Consider the following 17,517-nt stretch of genomic DNA (forward strand, 5'->3'; position numbering starts at 1 on the left):
TTAACAGACATTATTAAATGATCTAATATTCATGTCACTTAAGTCTTAGAATGACCAGAGAAAGAAATTGGTACAGAAAGAATATTTGAAGAAATAGTAGCCCAAATTTCCCTAATTCAATTTACAGAGTCAAGAAGCTCAGGAAACCCTAAACAGAATAAATGCAAAGAAACCATAACCAGACACATCAAAATCAAACTTCTGAACTCCAAAGACTTTTTAAAAATCTTGAAAGCAGTCAGAAAAAAAGAACACATTACACATACAAGAGCAACTACTTGAATTGTTGCTGATTTCTCATCAGAAACCATGGATATCAGAAAATAGTGGAATAACATCTTTAAAGAACTGAAAGAAAAGAACTGTCAAACTAGAATTCTATATCTAGTGAAAATATCCTTCAGGAAATCACAGTGAATTAAAGACATTCTCACATGAAAGACAAATAAGAGAATTTGTCACCAGCAGACCTGCTCAAAAAGAAACAGGAATGAAAAAGACTTTGTTAGAGCAATATCACCTAATTCTTTGAACTCATTCTGAGTTATATGCCAAAAATTACAGAGAAATATATCATAACCAGTTTTTTATAAAGAACTAACAGCTGAAAACTTAATTAGTTCCTCCTTCAAGTTTTCTGAAAACAAAGAATTGGAAACCACTTGACTTTCAAAAATATTTATTATGTAGTCATTATAGTCATTCATTTTTACATCTTAGAAACATACCAAAAAAGAAATACTAAGACTTAGCAAATTTATATTTGTTTTCTTTTGTTTCATGTAGGTTATTCTACTGTAATGTGAAAAATATAAAGGTCTACAAAATAATCCATTTTATATTTAAAATAACCAGTGTCACTAACCTTTAAACTTTAGTTGTTCAAAGATGCTCTTCTTTCCAGCTAATGACACATCTTGCTGATAAGCATTGAGAACAGTTGAAAATAATTACTTATGGTTAAATATATGGGGAAGGACAAACTTTTAGAATTCAATATTTTCTTTAATGCTAGCTTTGCTTTGCTGTCCTTGGACTCTCCTTCAATAGCAATGCACTGTTTAACAGCAGAAGATGGAAGAGATGTGAACATTAAAGGAAAATTGCTACCACTCTCACCACTCACAACTCTACAGTATTGTCTGATTTCAGAAAATCCTAGCAAGTATCCAAATGACACATTCTTAACACCCACACTTAACTCAGCTAGAATATATGTAAGACAGGGAAGGAAAGGAAGCCTAAGAAGAGCTTCTGGTACCTTGATTGATCATTAAAGGAAGATTTCTCCAAAACATTTTGAATTGGCCCTTTGCCATCCTGGAGAGTTCTACATCCTGGATGAGAGACATTGCTTTCTTTTGTAAAGTGAGAAAACTATTGTAAATGCAGAAGGAGGAAAGGATAATCTACCCAATGCTGGGAAAGAGTACTTATGAGAATAGGATATGTATAAATTGATTTATTTAAAGCACCAAGTACTCACTTGACCCTTGGACTATGCCACACTGTAAGAACTTGAAGTTGATGTAAGCTTTCATTTTTGCTCTGCCTAATGGCAAATAATATTTCCATAGTATATGATGAATAATGAAATTGCCTATAGCAGAGGCTTTCAATTTTACAACCTACAGTGAGAACTATGTTTTACATTATGATCTAATACACATATGCGTATTGTTTCATGAAACAACTGTTACCTCTCTACATGTGCTGCATTTTGATATTTTCTATACTATTATCTTTCTTTTAACTCTGGTCTTGATCTACTAAATTGATTTCACAGCCCACAATTTGAAAAACACTGAGTTATAGAAAATAGAAATGTGTAAGGCCCCAATACTGGCAATCTTTGATTATAAGAACTGTCCTTAAAGAAGACTTAGCTTGGAGGTACAACTGGATGAACCAAGCTCTAGGGAAGTCAATGCCCACAGGAAGTTAAATTTTAATCTATTATGTTAGTGTGTCCACTCCTAATTTCCAACTTTTCCATTGATCAGTAACAGTCCCTGATGGACCAGTATCATAGGCTTGCTGCTTTTGACCCTGTTGTAGGCTGAAAAATGTCCTCCAAAGATATGTTTCTAATCCCGGGAATCTGTAGCTGTTACCTTATTTGGATAAGGGGTCTTTGCAAATGTAATTAAGTTAAGGATCTTGAGATAGGGAGTCTCCTGGATTATCCAGGTGGCCCTAAATTCAATTACATGTATACTTATAGGAATGAGACAGAGGGAGATTTGACATATATAAAGGATAAGGTAATGTGAAGGCAGAGCAGAGATTTGAAGATGCTGGCCTTGAAAACTGGAGTGATGTGGTCACAAGCTAAGGAATGCCCCTAGTCACCAGAAGTTGGAAGAGTCAAGGAACAGATTCTCCCCTAGAGCCTCTGGAGGGAATGAAGCCCAGCCAACACCTTGATTTTGGCCCAGTGATACTGATTTGTCTTCTGGACTCAAAAACTATGAGAGAATAGATTTCAGTTATTTTAAGCCACCAAGTTTGTGTTAATTGGTTTACAGCAGCCTCAGGAAATCAATCCAAACCCTAAGAACTTGACTCAATGAGAGTCACAGTACAGAGTGCCCAGAGTATACAGCCACATGTAATTCTTTATATCTTCCTATGGTTCAAGGATTCACAGTAGCTTACAGTGATTCACAAAGCATACCAGTAACATAAATAATAAACAGGTATAAAGGAAAAACCAAGGGTGGTATAAAAAATGGACCCAAGAACAGATTTATGCAAGAATATACATAAATATAGTCCTTGTCATGAATCAACTACAAATTTGGCTCTAAAAGTTTTAACAGCTAACATGCAAAGGAAATCTTTTTGTTTACACAATCCAGTGTCCATAAGACAAAAACAAGTCAACTGCACTGAAACACAAAAGACAAAGTGAAATTTCTCCTAGAAGTTCGGCTATTCATTTTTTGGACTGAAGCTCCACATGGGGTAGTCATTATGCCCTGTGTAAATGCAAATTTTGCCAACTTCACTACACTAGACCCAAGTTTATAAGGCTGTTTACTGTTGACAGGTTGACAATACGTCAAAATTTAAACTTGATAAAAGCAAATTCTAAAGCATAGACTGATAAGGTGTCAAAACATAGTAACAAAAGCACAGTCTATAAGAAGGGAGTGTGAATAGAATACCATATAGGAGTATAGCTCTCTCTGCTGATTTACCTTAATTCCCAGGCACATTTTATTTACGAAAGACCTTGAGTAAGTCTATGAAAATAAGTACTGTTTTCTCAGCTGAACTATTAAACATTCAATAAATGCTTACGAAAGCATTCACTGCTAAGGGAAGTGGCTTAATAGCAGGTTTAGTATGGGGTGAAATCAAAGTCATCAGTCCAACAGCAAACACTCACTGTGCTACTACTATCTGCCAAGCAAGGTCTAGACAACTACTGAAGAGACAGATGAATGTCTGGTCCCCACTCCCTGAAGAAGCTTCCCAGTTTGTGGGGCAGAGAGACAAAGAGAGCTTCAAATAACGCCCTTAACTCAGCCAAGGAGTATTAAGGAAGGCCTCCTGGGGGAGATCCTAATTGACTATTGGGAGGCGAGAAGACAGATGTTAGGGGAGAAAGAAGGCACCGCAGGTGGGTCAGAAGACTCCTCAGCCCTTAGAGTCAAGACGCGGTTGAAACAAGTAAAGACTAGGCTGTGTGGAAAAAAAGAAAGAAAACACAAAGACAAGTGGTGGGAGGATAGAAATAGGAAAGTGCATTTCATCTTCCCACTACAAGGCACACGAACAGCCGCTGCTTCAGAGCTTTTGCTGGCAGCTCTGTAGCTGCTCCGAACCAAATACAGTTGTCGAACCGTCCACAAAAGTCACTCGATCCTCACCGTCCTCTGCTACCTGCCCCAAACTTCCCACGTACCCAGAGACATTGGCCTCATTGCGCAGGCGCCACGTATGACCTCTGAGGCCTCCAAGAGCTAGAGCTAGTAGTTCCGGGTCTTTCAGTAGCACTTCTCTCTAGCCGTCAAGTTTCCGTTTCTCTACTGCTCTCCGCGGTAGTTGCAGGCAGTGATCGCGAGGCTGCGTCAGGGAACTGCTTTCAGGAAAAGCGGCGCGTAGGGGAGCAAGGTCAGGGACAGGTAAGGCTGCGTGTCCGTGACTTTTGTGGGCTGTGTAGTAAGATACGGGCGACGGGTGGAGAGCTCTTTCGGGGGCTTCCAACCTTGTCGAGTCACCAAGAATGAGACTGGTGAATTTCATTAGTTAACTAATTTTGTGATTTCACATACGTACCACATAAACAACTTGGCCTTTTCTTGCATGTATTGGGGAATTTACCAAAGGAAGGACGCCAGCGTTCATGCTGCCGTAATTTTCCACTCAGGCGCAGTTACTCTCCTCTTCCAGATTAGTTAGCAGTACAAGGCTCAGTTTCTCTGCTTGTCGGACGACCCTTCTGCACCGTGGATTTCTTTGAGAAATGTAGATTAATTTTGTTACCAGCTTAAGAAAACTATAAGAAGGTGCTATTTAGGAGAAATATTAGCGTAATGCCCAACCGATTCAAACGTCGGTTGTCTTGGCACTAGTGCTTCCAACACGGACATGAGTCATCGAGTCAATTGGAAAGGGGAGGGGAATTGTTCTTATTGGACTGAATATAGTTAACATATATCCAGTGGTTTCTTTATCTCTATAACTCAGTAAACTAAACCGTAGTAGGCTTTAAAAATAAAGCATTCTGTTTAGATTGTTTTACTGTGGCAACACGTTGCGCACGGTATATGCGAGTTCCTTGGATCTTGGTGATTCTTAGGTTAGTCATCACGTGAGTTTTGCATGTAAGCCCTACAACTCGGAAAGTTAGTATGATTGTCCTCATTTAATTGATGAGAAAACCTAGGCACAGAGTAACTACTACCATAAAGTTGACATGGCCATGAAAGGGCGGAGGCAAGATTCCACCCAAGTTTTCTGCTCCAAAGCTGGTGCAATCTCTGCTAACCAGTGATTTCTGAGAAACTGGAGAAAGCTTTCTTCACACATGTACTTATATACATGTACATTTCAGCATACAGTTTCACCGTTTCATAGGATTCAGGTTATTGAGGCATATCGAGGTTGAGAATTTCTGTACTTCATCTTCACCTTTCAAAGAGAAAAAGCAAACCTAATCCAAACCAGTTACAAAAAAAAAAAAAAACCTGTCCTTTTTGAATGCATTAGATCTCTCAGGAAGATAAAGAAACTTGCCCTTTTATACCAAAGTAAATGTATAGGAATTTTCTTCTTGTTTGTGCTTACCTTGTTTTGATCAGCACATTTGAGAAATTTATATATTTTTGCCTAGTGTTTCCAATTCCACTTAATTTTTCTTCATAATACTGTGGTTGTCTTTAGTTCCCACTTAAAGAAAGGTGACAAGTGGCTAGAATGGTTTTATGTAAGTAAAAATATAATTGGCATGTGTCTTAGTTTGCTAATGCTGCAGAATGCAAAACACCAGAGATGGATTGGGGTTTATTTTGCTACACAGTTACAGTCTTAAGGCCACAAAGCATCCAAAGTAACACACCAGCAATCGGGTACCTTCACCGGAGGATGGCCAATGGCATCCGGAAAACCTCTGCTAGCTAGGAAGGCACGTGGCTGGCATCTGCTCCAAAGTTCAGGTTTCAAAATGGCTTTCTCCCAGGACGTTCCTCTCTAGCAAGCTTGCTCCTCTCCAAAACATCACTCACAGCTGCACTCCGTTTCCTCTCCTTGAGCCAGCTCATTTATATGGCTCCACTGATCAAGGCCCACCCCAAATGGGCGGGGCCACGCCTCCATGGAAATATCCCATCAGTTATCATCTACAGTTGGGTGGGACACATCTCAATGCAAACAACCTAATTCAAATGTTCCAACTTAATCCCCACTATTCAGTCTGCCCCACAAGATTGCATCAAAGAATATGGCTTTTTCTGGGGGACATAATACATTCAAACCGGCACAGCATGTAAAATATTTACCTTTTAAAATATTAACAGTCATTTTCTTTTTTTCTTCTCCTTTGTTTTATTTTTTAGATAAAATTGAAAGATTCTATAGAGAGGCATACCAGAGTCCTGAAAAGTCCAAAGTAAGGTTTCCAAATTATAAATTTAAAGCTAGTTAAAAGTGGCAATTTGCCAGTATTGGAACCAATATTTATGAACTGCAGAAGGTTTTAGCCTGTGTTTTGTTGTTGTTGTTTTAAAAAAAAAGCATAGCAAGTTCCAGTGCCATTTTCATCAGAGACATGTATATCTCTCCTTCAGAAGGAGACTACAAAACAGTCTTGTTGGTAATTGTTATAACCATTTTCATTTTCCCCCTATTTAGCTGGTGGTTCTTTGTTTCTAGTAAGAAATTCAGGTTTGAAGAGGTTTATTCCCTCTCTACATGGTAAAAATTTTAAGGACCTGGATTTTCCAGTATGTTCCAATGGATTCTCATGAGCTTTATACCTTATGAGCCATCCCAGGAATATGCTCCATTCCAAAGTGGGCATGGAGATAACTTAGCTGTGGTGGCTTCGGTGATCACTGTCCTAGTGAGTCCCTTCTTCTTTGCTACCTGTCAAGTTACCAAGCTGTTGGTCCTCTTCCCTGTTTCTCTGGCTGTCAGTCTTTCTGGGTGAGGAGATCATTCCAAGGAGTTACAGGTTTAACAGCACAGAGTGTCTATCTTTTTTTTTCCTTATGATTAAATGAGGACAAGAGATAAACAAATGTGTCTGTATAGAACATATGAACACCAAACTTACAAACAGGTTTAAGTTTTTCTTTACCATTTACTGAGTGCCATTATTTTCTTTATTTCTTAGAATAGTCCTGCCAGCTTTGTTTTCAGAATAGGAAAATCAAATTTAGAAAGCATAGGTAACTGTCAAAATAACCCAAATAACAAGTGACAGAACCAGTACTCAACCCAAGTTCTGATGATTCCATGCTTCCTCTTCATTTAAAAATAAAGTGATTTGGAATTCAGATCATATTTTCCTAAAATCATTGTAATAAAAATGGTACTTCCCAGACCAGCTTACAAATAACTAATAACAAATAACTAAGTATTGCATGATTGCAATAGAAAAATATTCTGATACCTTAATGATAATTAAACAAACAAAGCAAAGTTGATTAAGAGGGGAAAAAAAACTTTTAAATCTGATGTTTAGAAAAGTTAACTTTAAATGTGGAAGGAAGGAAAAGATAAGGCATGCCAAGAAACTTTTTGCATCCTCTAAAAGTGACTTCTGTACGTTTGCAGGGCCTTCAGATGTTTATGGCACTGATTGTTACTGTTTTCTACTTATACGTTAAACTGGTTTATGACTTTCTTTTTAAATGATGAAAATATAACTAGCCCTAACAACCCCAACCCATCTATATCCACATAATGGAGTAAGAGTTTGGAGAGAAGTGAATATGAGAACTGAGAGTGCTAAAAAGAAAAAGGAAGAGCAAGGCTTGTTTGTGATCCCTAGGTTGTGGCCTGGCGAGGGTGGAAGAGACCTTGGGTCAGACAGTTCTACCACTGTTGGCCTTCAGGTGGCACTATTGGCCCAAGATTGTTCAGAATGGTAAATGGTCGAAGGTTGATGTTGGGCAGTTGGTTTGAGGTCAGCCTCTGCTCTTTTAATGGATCTTTAATGAATCATTCATGGGAATGAAAACTTCCTTAATTTAAATTCTTTTTTTTTTCTTCCAAGAGTTCTTTTGGAATTTATTCAACCCCATTCCTGTTTAGGAGATTTGTTTGTGTATTTCTCCCATTGTTTTTTCAAGATAGGTTTATGCCTTTTTCTTTTTGGAGTTTAGTACTTTTTCATCCCAGCTAGACAGGGGATAAGATTATCATCTTATTACTAAAATTTCACATAAATTGGCATACTCTGACCACAATAACCACTACATCTGATCTGAAATGGGATGGGAGAATTACCTTTTCTACCAGCAACATTCTTGATTTTTATGTATCACCTACATATATGTTTTTAATATACATTAGCTGTAATTTCTGCATATCAGAGAATATCATTCTTATACCTATTTCAACATTCTACACCCCTGGAAAAAGTTAGTTTTCAGCTAATAAGAACTTAGGTATTTTATATTGAGGCAGAATATGTAAGATGGAAGAAAAGACAAGTAAATCACAACTCATAAGAGCCTCCTGTTCAGGAATAAAATGAGCTGTTGAGCTTATTTCTCCAGGACTACTATCTCTCGGTTTGTTTTTCCCAAATGGCCTTCAGTCTCTAGACAGAATTCAATCCAGTAACCTAGAGGCTAAATGACCTCATAACTCATTAACCATTCTCAGAGCCATCTGGAGCCCTAGAGGAGAACAGTGTTCAAAGGACTAATAATAAAGACAACGGCCTAATTATTTCTCTGCCATGATTAAACTTTTAGATGGCAAGCAGTCAGCATATTTATTTTGTAGATTGCTTAGATAGGTGTTTTCTGAAGGTATAATAATAATGCTGTGGTAGCATAACTTGTTTCCCTATCCTCTTTACCCAGCCTACTAAGTAGGTAAACTGGCTATCAGTAAATAAACTCTTGAATCACAAAATGCTTCACTGAAAACATGACAGTATGGCAAGGGAATAGTAGTATGTATGACTTCAAAATGCAAATGTAAAGCATACAAAAAAATGTCCATTTTAAGACTGTGGACCTTGCTCAACTCTAAGTCATGTACTGCCAACTGTATGTACTGATTCATGTTGGCTTTCTGTGTTTTCATTTCTAATATGTTTTCATTTCTAATAAGTGTTCATTAGATAATCTTAGAATTTCTTACACTAACCTTTTTATCTTTCTTCTCATTTTCTATAGAGATTCCTGTTCCTTGCTGCTCAAGATATGGCTTCCCTTTCAGAATATGCCTTGCGCATGACTCGTCTGAGTGCCCGGCTATTTGGTGAAGTTGCCAGACCCACTGATTCCAAATCCATGAAAGTAGTGAAACTGTTTAGTGAACAGCCTTTGGCCAAGAGGAAGGAGACGTATGACTGGTATCCAAATCACAACACTTATTTTGCACTCATGGGGATACTACGTTTTCATGGCCTCTACAGGTGATGACAAAAAAAACACAGAAAGGAACTTCTGGTGGGAGATTTTTTTAGTAAATCAGGAAAGGAAAAAAAAAAAATTAGCCTTTCTATCCTTACAGTTTTGTGGTTCTTTTAACAGTGCCCAGGTACAGTTTTGGGGGAAATGCTTTTTTCAAAGTATCTATAATAGACAAACAAACAAACAAAAAAAAGAGAAACATGCACTTATTAGAAGACACATTTTAATTATGTGTAAAACATGGTACTAAGCTGTAGAGAGATGTTTAATTTTGTTCAATCTAAGAGCATTATAAAAAGGATGCAGGGGGAAACTGGTCCAAGTGCAGAGAAAGAAAACAATGGGAACACCAGGGTTGCCCCTGAGACCAGTGCCAGGTCTCATCAGATGAACAGAGAGTCCTTGTCCCACATCTCTTCTTCTTAGCTGATGTGTGGGAGCCTGGTGGCAGTTTCATTGGCACTCTTATTTCCTCCCACTTTCTTCTGGCATTTTTATTCTGTACCCTTTTTGATAATTTAATTTGGTGTATATAAGCAATATTCCCCTTTAAGAGTTATACATGAGAGCATTAAATTGGATAGGCTCTTAACACCATGCATTTGTATGTTTGTATATGTATAGGAAGTAGGTACTTAAGACTATATGCTTCCCTAGAAACAGAAAAGATCAAGTATCTGTGGGATCATTTTCTTTACTTTTTTCATTACTAAACTAAAACATGTTCATCATAGAAGAATTCAAAAAGAACATACTTGTATAAAGTTAAAATACCCACCATTTTAAAATTTTTGACTTGTCTTAATTTGACTGGTCTTTGGGCAATCTTATAAAAATGTATTTGGAACTATTCATTCTAATATGAAAATTAATAGTGTAGCATGATATTCATTCCAGATAGCTAACAGATAATCTTTAACCTTTCGTATGCAGGCACTAAAGATGGGCACTAGGGGGGTGGTGAACAAAATAGAATAGTTTTTCTTAGTTAACATATTATTAGAGATTAAAATCCATGACATTTTGAATTTCTAAGATTGCTTTGGGACTGTCTTCCCTTGCTATTAGTCTGAGTTCAGAAAATAAAAACTAATGTTATTATGGCTCAAAACAGAATATCACTGGAAGGCAGAATCCTGAGTAGAAAATTACAACCCATAACAAAATCACATTCAGCTATTTTAATTTATCTGAACTGCTGCCACTCTCCATTTGTTTGAAAAATAAACACTTGTCTATCTTTGGAGACAGGAAAAAAAATACTTAGCATTTAGTTATCTGTGGAAAAGCAAAATTATTTTCATGTATTTAGTCACCAGTTGTGGTAAATGGTGCCTCTAATGCCAGGCCTCCTGTGGTATCAGGCTGGATGAAACATGATAGTCTTCAATAAAGAAAATATTATTCAAAAACCTGCAAAAGGAGGAGTGAAGCACAGGTTCTCAAGAACAATTGATTCATTCAGTCAGTCAGGTTCTTGGGATATATCATCGATAGAGACAAAAGTCCCCTGCTTTTGTGGAGCTTTCTTTCTGATTGGGGAGACTGGTGGGAGAGAGGAATAAATATGATAAATAAGTTAATTACATGGTATATTATTAAGTTGTACACACTGTGGAAGGAAAATAATATAGCAAGCTAAGCAGGCTCAAGAGTGCCGACAGGGCACACAGTGGGTGGGGGAGAGGACAAGTTACAGTATTGAATAGGGCAGTCAGGGTACGCCTCATTGAGAAGGTTTAAGCGGAGACTTGAAAGTGGTGAGTTAGCCAAGAGGGTATATGGAGAAGAGCTTTCAAGGCAGTAGCAACAGCCAGAGCAAAGACCTTGAGGTGGGAATGTGCCTGATATGTTCCAGGAGTTGCACAGAAGCTAGTGTGGCTGTAGCCGAGCAAGCTGTGGGGAGAGTGGTAGACAGGAGGCAGAGAGATGAGGGTTAGGTAAGCTGGAGGCAGGTCATACAGGGCTGTGTAGGCCATGGTAAGGACTTCGGCTTCTACGCTCAGTGAAATAGAGAGCTATTTGCAGGGTTGTGAACAGTGACATGATTAGACTTATATTTTAAAGAATTACTCTGGCTGCTCTAAAAATAGATTGTTATTTGGGAGCATTAGTAGCTAATCCCAAAGGGTTCTGATGTATACCATACATCATGTTCATGAAATGAAATAGTGTACCCTATAAAACCAATCTTTTTTAAAAGCAGCCTAGAGAGTCAAAAATTGGACCCAGCAAACCCCTCTCTTAGTAAATTTAATTCATGTGCCATTAATATCTGCATTTTACAGATGAGGAAACTAAAGGTAAGGTAACTTATCCAAGTTTGCACAAGTAGTAAATGGTGGAGCTGGGATTTGAACCCAGCTTCATATGGGTTCCGGAGCTTACATGTTTAACCACTATACTGTTCTTTAGGTATTTGATCTTGAGATGTAGTCATTATTATATGCTATACATAGTCTTCAGCTTCTGTGCCATCCACAAGTCCTGGCTGCCCTGAGCCTTATGGTAGCTGTCTTTTGATCAGGCTCCCTTCTGTCTGAGCCTTATTAAGGCAGCTTCCTCCAGACCTCTCCCCATTAGTAATAGATGCTAATTCCCAGGGCTATCAGAGTTGCTATGCAGCTATTGAAGTTTATGCCCACTTTCTGCTTCTCTTATTGTTTAGTCCTAGTGTTGTAGGAAAATTATTAGTATTGTATCAGTTAAACAGGTTTTACAGGGACTGGCCTGGAAATTTAACTATTTGTGGCATTGTTTCTGTGAGGAGAAACTATGGCTTATAAATGAACTTTAGAACAAAACCCATCTGTATGTTGAGGGCTCCCTGTTCTTTCTGTTCATCAAATTGAGTATGTGCCCTATAAAAGTCAAGGATTGATAACCAAAGACACGTAAGGGAACAATGCTAGAATGGTGTGTTTTTACAGACTGGTAAAAATAGCTGTTTAATTCTTCCTTTCTTCTTTCAGAGATGAGCATCAAGATTTTAGAGATGAGCAATTGCGACTAAAGAAGCTCCGTGGAAAGGGGAAACCAAGGAAAGGAGAAGGGAAAAGAGCAGCAAAAAGGAAATAGTGTTGGTGCATCAAGAGAGAAAATTTCTTCTTCAGTGAGAGCAGAAGAAAGTGTATTTATTGTTTTTCCACATACTGTAGGAATGTAATCTTCCTAAATGGAAGGTTATTTGGAGGAACACAATCATCTCCATTCTAAAGTCCAACCCAGTTAAATTGTGACTGGTTTCTTAAACAGATTCTGATTCTGCATAATTTTTTTGGCCTTTGTTTTTTAATATGAAGTTTACCTAATTCTCTAAAGAAATGAATACATAAATTATTGTTTAAAGACTTGTTTGGGGTAGGGATGGGATGTTGGAGAAGTGGAAGGGAGAATTCATTAAATGGATATCCTGCAGTTTCCTCATTCTCCCTTCTTGCTTCCTCTCTTAACCAGCCCTAAGCTTCTTTTATCTCTCTGTTTTTTCAGCCACTGTCTCCAGCCACCAAACTCACAAACTTTATATGCCTCTCCACCTACTCCTTTGAGAGAATCTAATAAGATAGATTTGTGGGATGAAAGTCTGTACTTGGAAAAGGAGTACTGAGAACCTGCTATATACAAGGCACTGTGAGGGCTCTGGAAATACAGCAGTTAGTAGGGGAGACAGTCTCTCCTACCTTCACAGAACTTTCAATCTCATGGGAGAGACTAACATACATAATTAAATAAATATAATTGTATTAAATGCTGCAAGGGAAAAGTCCAGGCTTCTATGAAAGTGTGGGTGGATGGATGGATGGATGGATCCAGAGAGATAACGGGAGGCCCAAACCTCATCAGGGAGTTGAAAGAAGGCCTCCCTAAAGAAGTGTTGCTTAAACTGAAGGATAAGTATGAGTAAGCCAGAGAAAAATGGTGAAAAGAATGTTTGAGACCCAGAGAACACCATTTGCAAAGCCCTAAGGAATGAAATTGTCATGTTCAAGGAATTGAAAAAAAGACCACTGTGATTAGTGTTTGGTTGGCTATAAGGAAATAGAGGCCAGACTATGAAGGGCTTTGCATGTTTCTGTAAAAAAGCTTGGAATTTATCCAGAGGTCATTGTGTGTAAGATGTGATTTGTATGAAAGATTACTGTTACCTAGCTAGGTGCTAATTTTATTGTATTCTAACAGTGAGTTTCCAATGAGGTTGTAAGGGCTTCTCTGATTTTTTTTTTTTTTTTCAACAGGAGTTGTTCTGAAATCTAGCACTGTTCAATAAAAATTTTTAAGAACTTTTTAACCCCTGGTTCTACCTATCTTGGGAAAGGAGAGCAAAGTGTATAGGCAAGAGGATGTATAGCAGCTATTCCAGCTAAGGGTTCCACCCCACCCCTTGCAACATTAGACATATTGACAAAAATTGTCCTGTGAATAATTCCTGAACTAGTAAGAATCTCACTACATATGTTTGGATAAATGATATTTTAAAAGATACATAATCCAGATGGTATGGCTAAGATCTATATTAGCTTATGAAAAAAACTACCTAAAATTGGATGATTTGTAAGTTAATTCCAGCAAAAGACAGAATTCATTCATTTAAAATTGTACTGAGCACCTGCTATGTGCCTGACTTAGATGGTTCAGATATAAATAAGACTTAGTCCTTAAGATTGTGTGAATGAGCATATGTGTATTTTAAAGTGTTGGTAAGATTTCAGGGATTTGCTTAGGAAAGTGCAGATGCACTGTTATTCTTGGCCAGTGCAGCTGAACCAGGTGTGGGTGGATGTTTACCCCAGGACGTGAGACTGAAAAACAGACTCAGCCTAAACCCATTGAAGCTAAGAGGATGTTCTGAATTATGTGATCTCCAGTATTTGGAGTCAGCCTGAACATAAAAGGAATTTAGGAAAATTAGTTTATTTTAAAGAGAGTAACTGCATTAGATACTTACAGTAGACTGGTGCCAGAAAATAAGCAAAGAATCAATGTATGGGTTAACTAATGGAAGAACTTGAAACCTGAACCCTTGGACCTGAGCCTGCAAGGGGCCTTAGCAGTGGCTATAGGGAAGTTTGTAGATGACCCAGCAATAGATTAGTGTTCTACTGTCCCATTTTGAAAGTCAGAAATTGAAGTTAAAATTTATTTGTACATATCCCATTACCTGAAACTCAACTGTTACAGTGAATGCTGTTTGACTCAAACAGCCTGTAGTGAACCAAATGGAAGGTAGAGAATAAGGAATAGTTTTAACGCCATGGAAGCAACACATTTCAGGACACAATTGACAGAGGATTGAGACACGAACCAATTGCAATTAGAAAAAATCATAACTACAGGTTTAGACTAGTCAGATTGTTTACTCGGCTTTCTCTTATTTGTGCTTTCCCTATAATGTTCGGTGTTTTGTGTGCATGGAGGATTTTTGCCCTTGATTTCAATATGCCATAGTGAAAAGAGAATGGGTTTTGAATTCAAAAGTCTAGGGTTTGTGTCGTAGTTCTACTTAATGATTATGTGACCTCTGAACCTCTTTCCTCATCTGTAAAATCATGATAATACTTCATTGGATTAATGAAATATTAAGATGTTTGTGAAGAGGACTATGTAAATAGTAAAGGGTTAATCAGATATTTTTATGTATAGTGCTTTTTTGTGACTAGTAAGAATTGAAACGTCTTACTAGCAGATTTTTTTCCAAAGCAGCATTGACACATATCTGCCAAAAGGTATTAAAGTTCTCTACATTTACATGCAGAGTGGTACGTTCAAGAAGAGGGAATAGATGGGAGATAACAAATTATTTATGTATTATGGATTCTAGCAATTCATTTTTTTAAAAAAGCATCTTATATGTCTCTCTAGTTAATCTGTTTTATTTGGCCCTGACATTTGGACCTTAGCAAGTAAGCTACCAATTTAGTTATCCTGCACACAGTTTATTCTGTGTGCTCTTTGCAAATTTTAATCCTGGAAGGAGGTTTAGACATGTTCTACTTCATGTACTTTTTTTTAAATGCAGTTTTATTGAGATACAGTCACACACCATACAAACCATCCTTCATGTGCTTTTTTAGCCTCCTTTTATTCATAAAGCTTCTTTCACGAAAGAATAAATCAAAAACAAAAAATTTTACACTCTTCACCCCTTCCCTCTTTTCTCACACATTCCTCCCAAAGCTCCTGTGCCTAATTTTAGAATTTTAGATGACAAAACAAACTTCAAGAATCTGCCAACCCTGTCTTCATGTCCCTATTTCTTAAAGTTCAAAAGAAAGTATTTCCTTAAAATAAAAAAGCAAGAAGAACATTGAAGCAGCAAAGCAGACTGTAATACTTTTGAGAAGATTTAAACAGAACAGAAAAGTAAAATCCCAAATATTGAGGTAACTGGAAAAACAGTAAAACATTTAAGTATGCTGTTTGCTAAATGACCAAAAGGCAACAAAAATGGGGAGGGGAGCTGCATGAAACTAGTATGAAGACTGGCCAAAGAAATCACCCAGATGCAATTTTCTAACTTAATTGGTAATCTGACCATATAAAACCAGAAACTAGAGTTAAACCAATGTAGATTCTAAGACCATTTTCATTCTACTAAAGAAAATGTCTTTTTTCTGATACAGAAGATAGATTTTGTTTACGGAGAACTTTTTGCATGCAGAAGACACAAACTCCTTATTGACAATCTAAATCCATGCTCAGTACAGAATCACTTTCCCAAAAGAGACATGAAACTATTGATTGGCCCATTGAATTGAAAATAAAAACAGTACCCTAAACAGATATCGGAATTCTTGGAGAAAACACAGGTTGTGTGTAAAAAGAGCTCCACTCAATATCCAGTATGACAACTGACCAATGCATTAAACACTAAACAAAACAGTAAAAAGTTTATATATTTTTTCTTTTTTTTTTAAGGCGTTAAAGGGGAGATCAATGTAGTTTGCATCAACCAAAATGAATTTCCAATCAGCGAAAGCATTAAATGCAAATAAAAAATTGGAGCATTTGCTAAGTGTCAGACATTGTGCTCTGTAGACCCTATCTTTTTTAGCCCCCATGTGATAAGCATCTCCAGTTTATAGATAAGAAAACTGAGGCTTAGAGAGATCAAATAACTTGCCTAAGATCATGCAGCTATGTGTCTAGACCAATTTTAAACATAAGCTGCCTGACTTCAAAGGCTGCTCCTTTAATTACCATGCTGTAATAGAATTTTCATGAGCCAAGAGAAGGGGTTACAGCAAATAGCATGAGGGAAGACACAACAATAAAAACTCTGGTTGGTGAAAGCTATGAGGTGCATGGCTTGCCAACCTCAGAGCCATAACCTGATTGAATCAATATAAGGCCTTCAAGTTCCCAGGGTTCTTTCATTTCCCCCTCCCCTCCAAACCTCACTCCCCCATCTCTTGCCTTTGGGGTAATAGATACATAACCTTGAGATTTTACTGAACCCTTCCATGTCTTGGCTTTCACATCTGCAGAATGGGGAAACTATTACTGAAAAGAGCTATTTTGAGAAATCTCAAAATGATTTATGAACTCCTGGTTCTCAACAGATGTTGGCTTGATATTGGACACATCAGAAGAAAGGAAGAGAAGGAAAAAAGTGGGAGGGGATGAAAAAGTTTGCAATATTTTATTCATTTGTTCGACAAATATTTATTGATAACCTAGTAAATTGCCAGATACTGTTTTAGGTGCTGGGGGCTCAGTGTGAACAAAAGAGACAAAGCACCAGTGAAGGAGATAGATAACAATTAAATCATTACACAATATGTCAGATGTGATAGCTGCTACAAAGGAAAAGCACAGCAGGTCAGTGAGGATCAGGAATGCCAGTGGGAGTTGGTGGGGGCTACTATTTCATATGGATAGGATGATCATGGAAGGCCATGCAGATAAGGTGACATTTTAGCAGAGAATTTTAGAAAGTAAAGGAGTAAGCTGTGAGAATTTCTGGTAAAGACAATGGATGGCATGCGCAAAGAACTGAGGCAAGAGGGTGCTTGATGTGTTTGAAGAAGAACCTGGAGGCCAGTATGGTTAGAAAGAAGAGGGGGAGGAGGACAGTGGTAGGAGGTGAGGTCAAGTGAGCAAGTTATGAGAAGCCACTGAAGGATTTTGAGCAGAAAAGTGATGTGGCATGACCTTGTTTGTTTGTTTGTTTTTTAATCACTCTGTCTACTGGACAAAGAGTGGTTTAAGAATAGACTATAGGGGCAAGAGAGGAAGCAAGGGGACCAGTTAAGAGTCTATGGCAATATTCCAAACAAGAAATGATAGGGGTTTGGACTAAGATGGAGTGGTAAGAGTGGTCGGAGTCTAGATCTAGTTTTAAGGTAGAGACAATAGGACTTGCTGAAAGATTAGATGTGAGATGTGAGAGAAAGAGAGGAGTCAACAATAACTA

General features: G+C 37.7%; 1 protein-coding gene across 2 annotated transcripts; it reads left to right on the plus strand.

The window, feature by feature from the left end:
* The first annotated feature begins 4,010 nt into the window (after nucleotides 1–4,010).
* MRPS33 (mitochondrial ribosomal protein S33) lies at nucleotides 4,011–14,731 on the plus strand. Of its 2 annotated transcripts, XM_037836013.1 has the most exons (4): nucleotides 4,047–4,133; nucleotides 6,066–6,118; nucleotides 8,865–9,106; nucleotides 12,077–14,731. In XM_037836013.1, exons 3-4 carry the CDS (start codon nucleotides 8,892–8,894, stop codon nucleotides 12,180–12,182), a joined length of 321 nt encoding a protein of 106 aa, XP_037691941.1. In that variant the 5' UTR covers nucleotides 4,047–4,133; nucleotides 6,066–6,118; nucleotides 8,865–8,891; the 3' UTR covers nucleotides 12,183–14,731. The 2 variants fall into 2 exon arrangements, with proteins under 2 accessions (XP_037691940.1, XP_037691941.1); XM_037836012.1 differs by lacking the exon at nucleotides 6,066–6,118 and having other exon boundaries at nucleotides 4,011–4,133.
* Nucleotides 14,732–17,517: the final 2,786 nt, after the last annotated feature.

This window comes from Choloepus didactylus, chromosome 5 (assembly GCF_015220235.1).
Source record: "Choloepus didactylus isolate mChoDid1 chromosome 5, mChoDid1.pri, whole genome shotgun sequence".
Classification (NCBI taxonomy): Eukaryota; Metazoa; Chordata; class Mammalia; order Pilosa; family Megalonychidae; genus Choloepus; species Choloepus didactylus.

What these genes read in the sequence shown, in the direction of transcription:
- MRPS33 (XM_037836012.1), top strand. Translation starts at nt 8,892, where the DNA reads ATGGCTTCCCTTTCAGAATATGCCTTGCGCATGACTCGTCTGAGTGCC. An exon ending in CGTTTTCATGGCCTCTACAG is followed by an intron (nt 9,107 to 12,076) that starts GTGATGACAAAA and finishes TTCTTCTTTCAG; the next exon opens with AGATGAGCATCAAGATTTTA.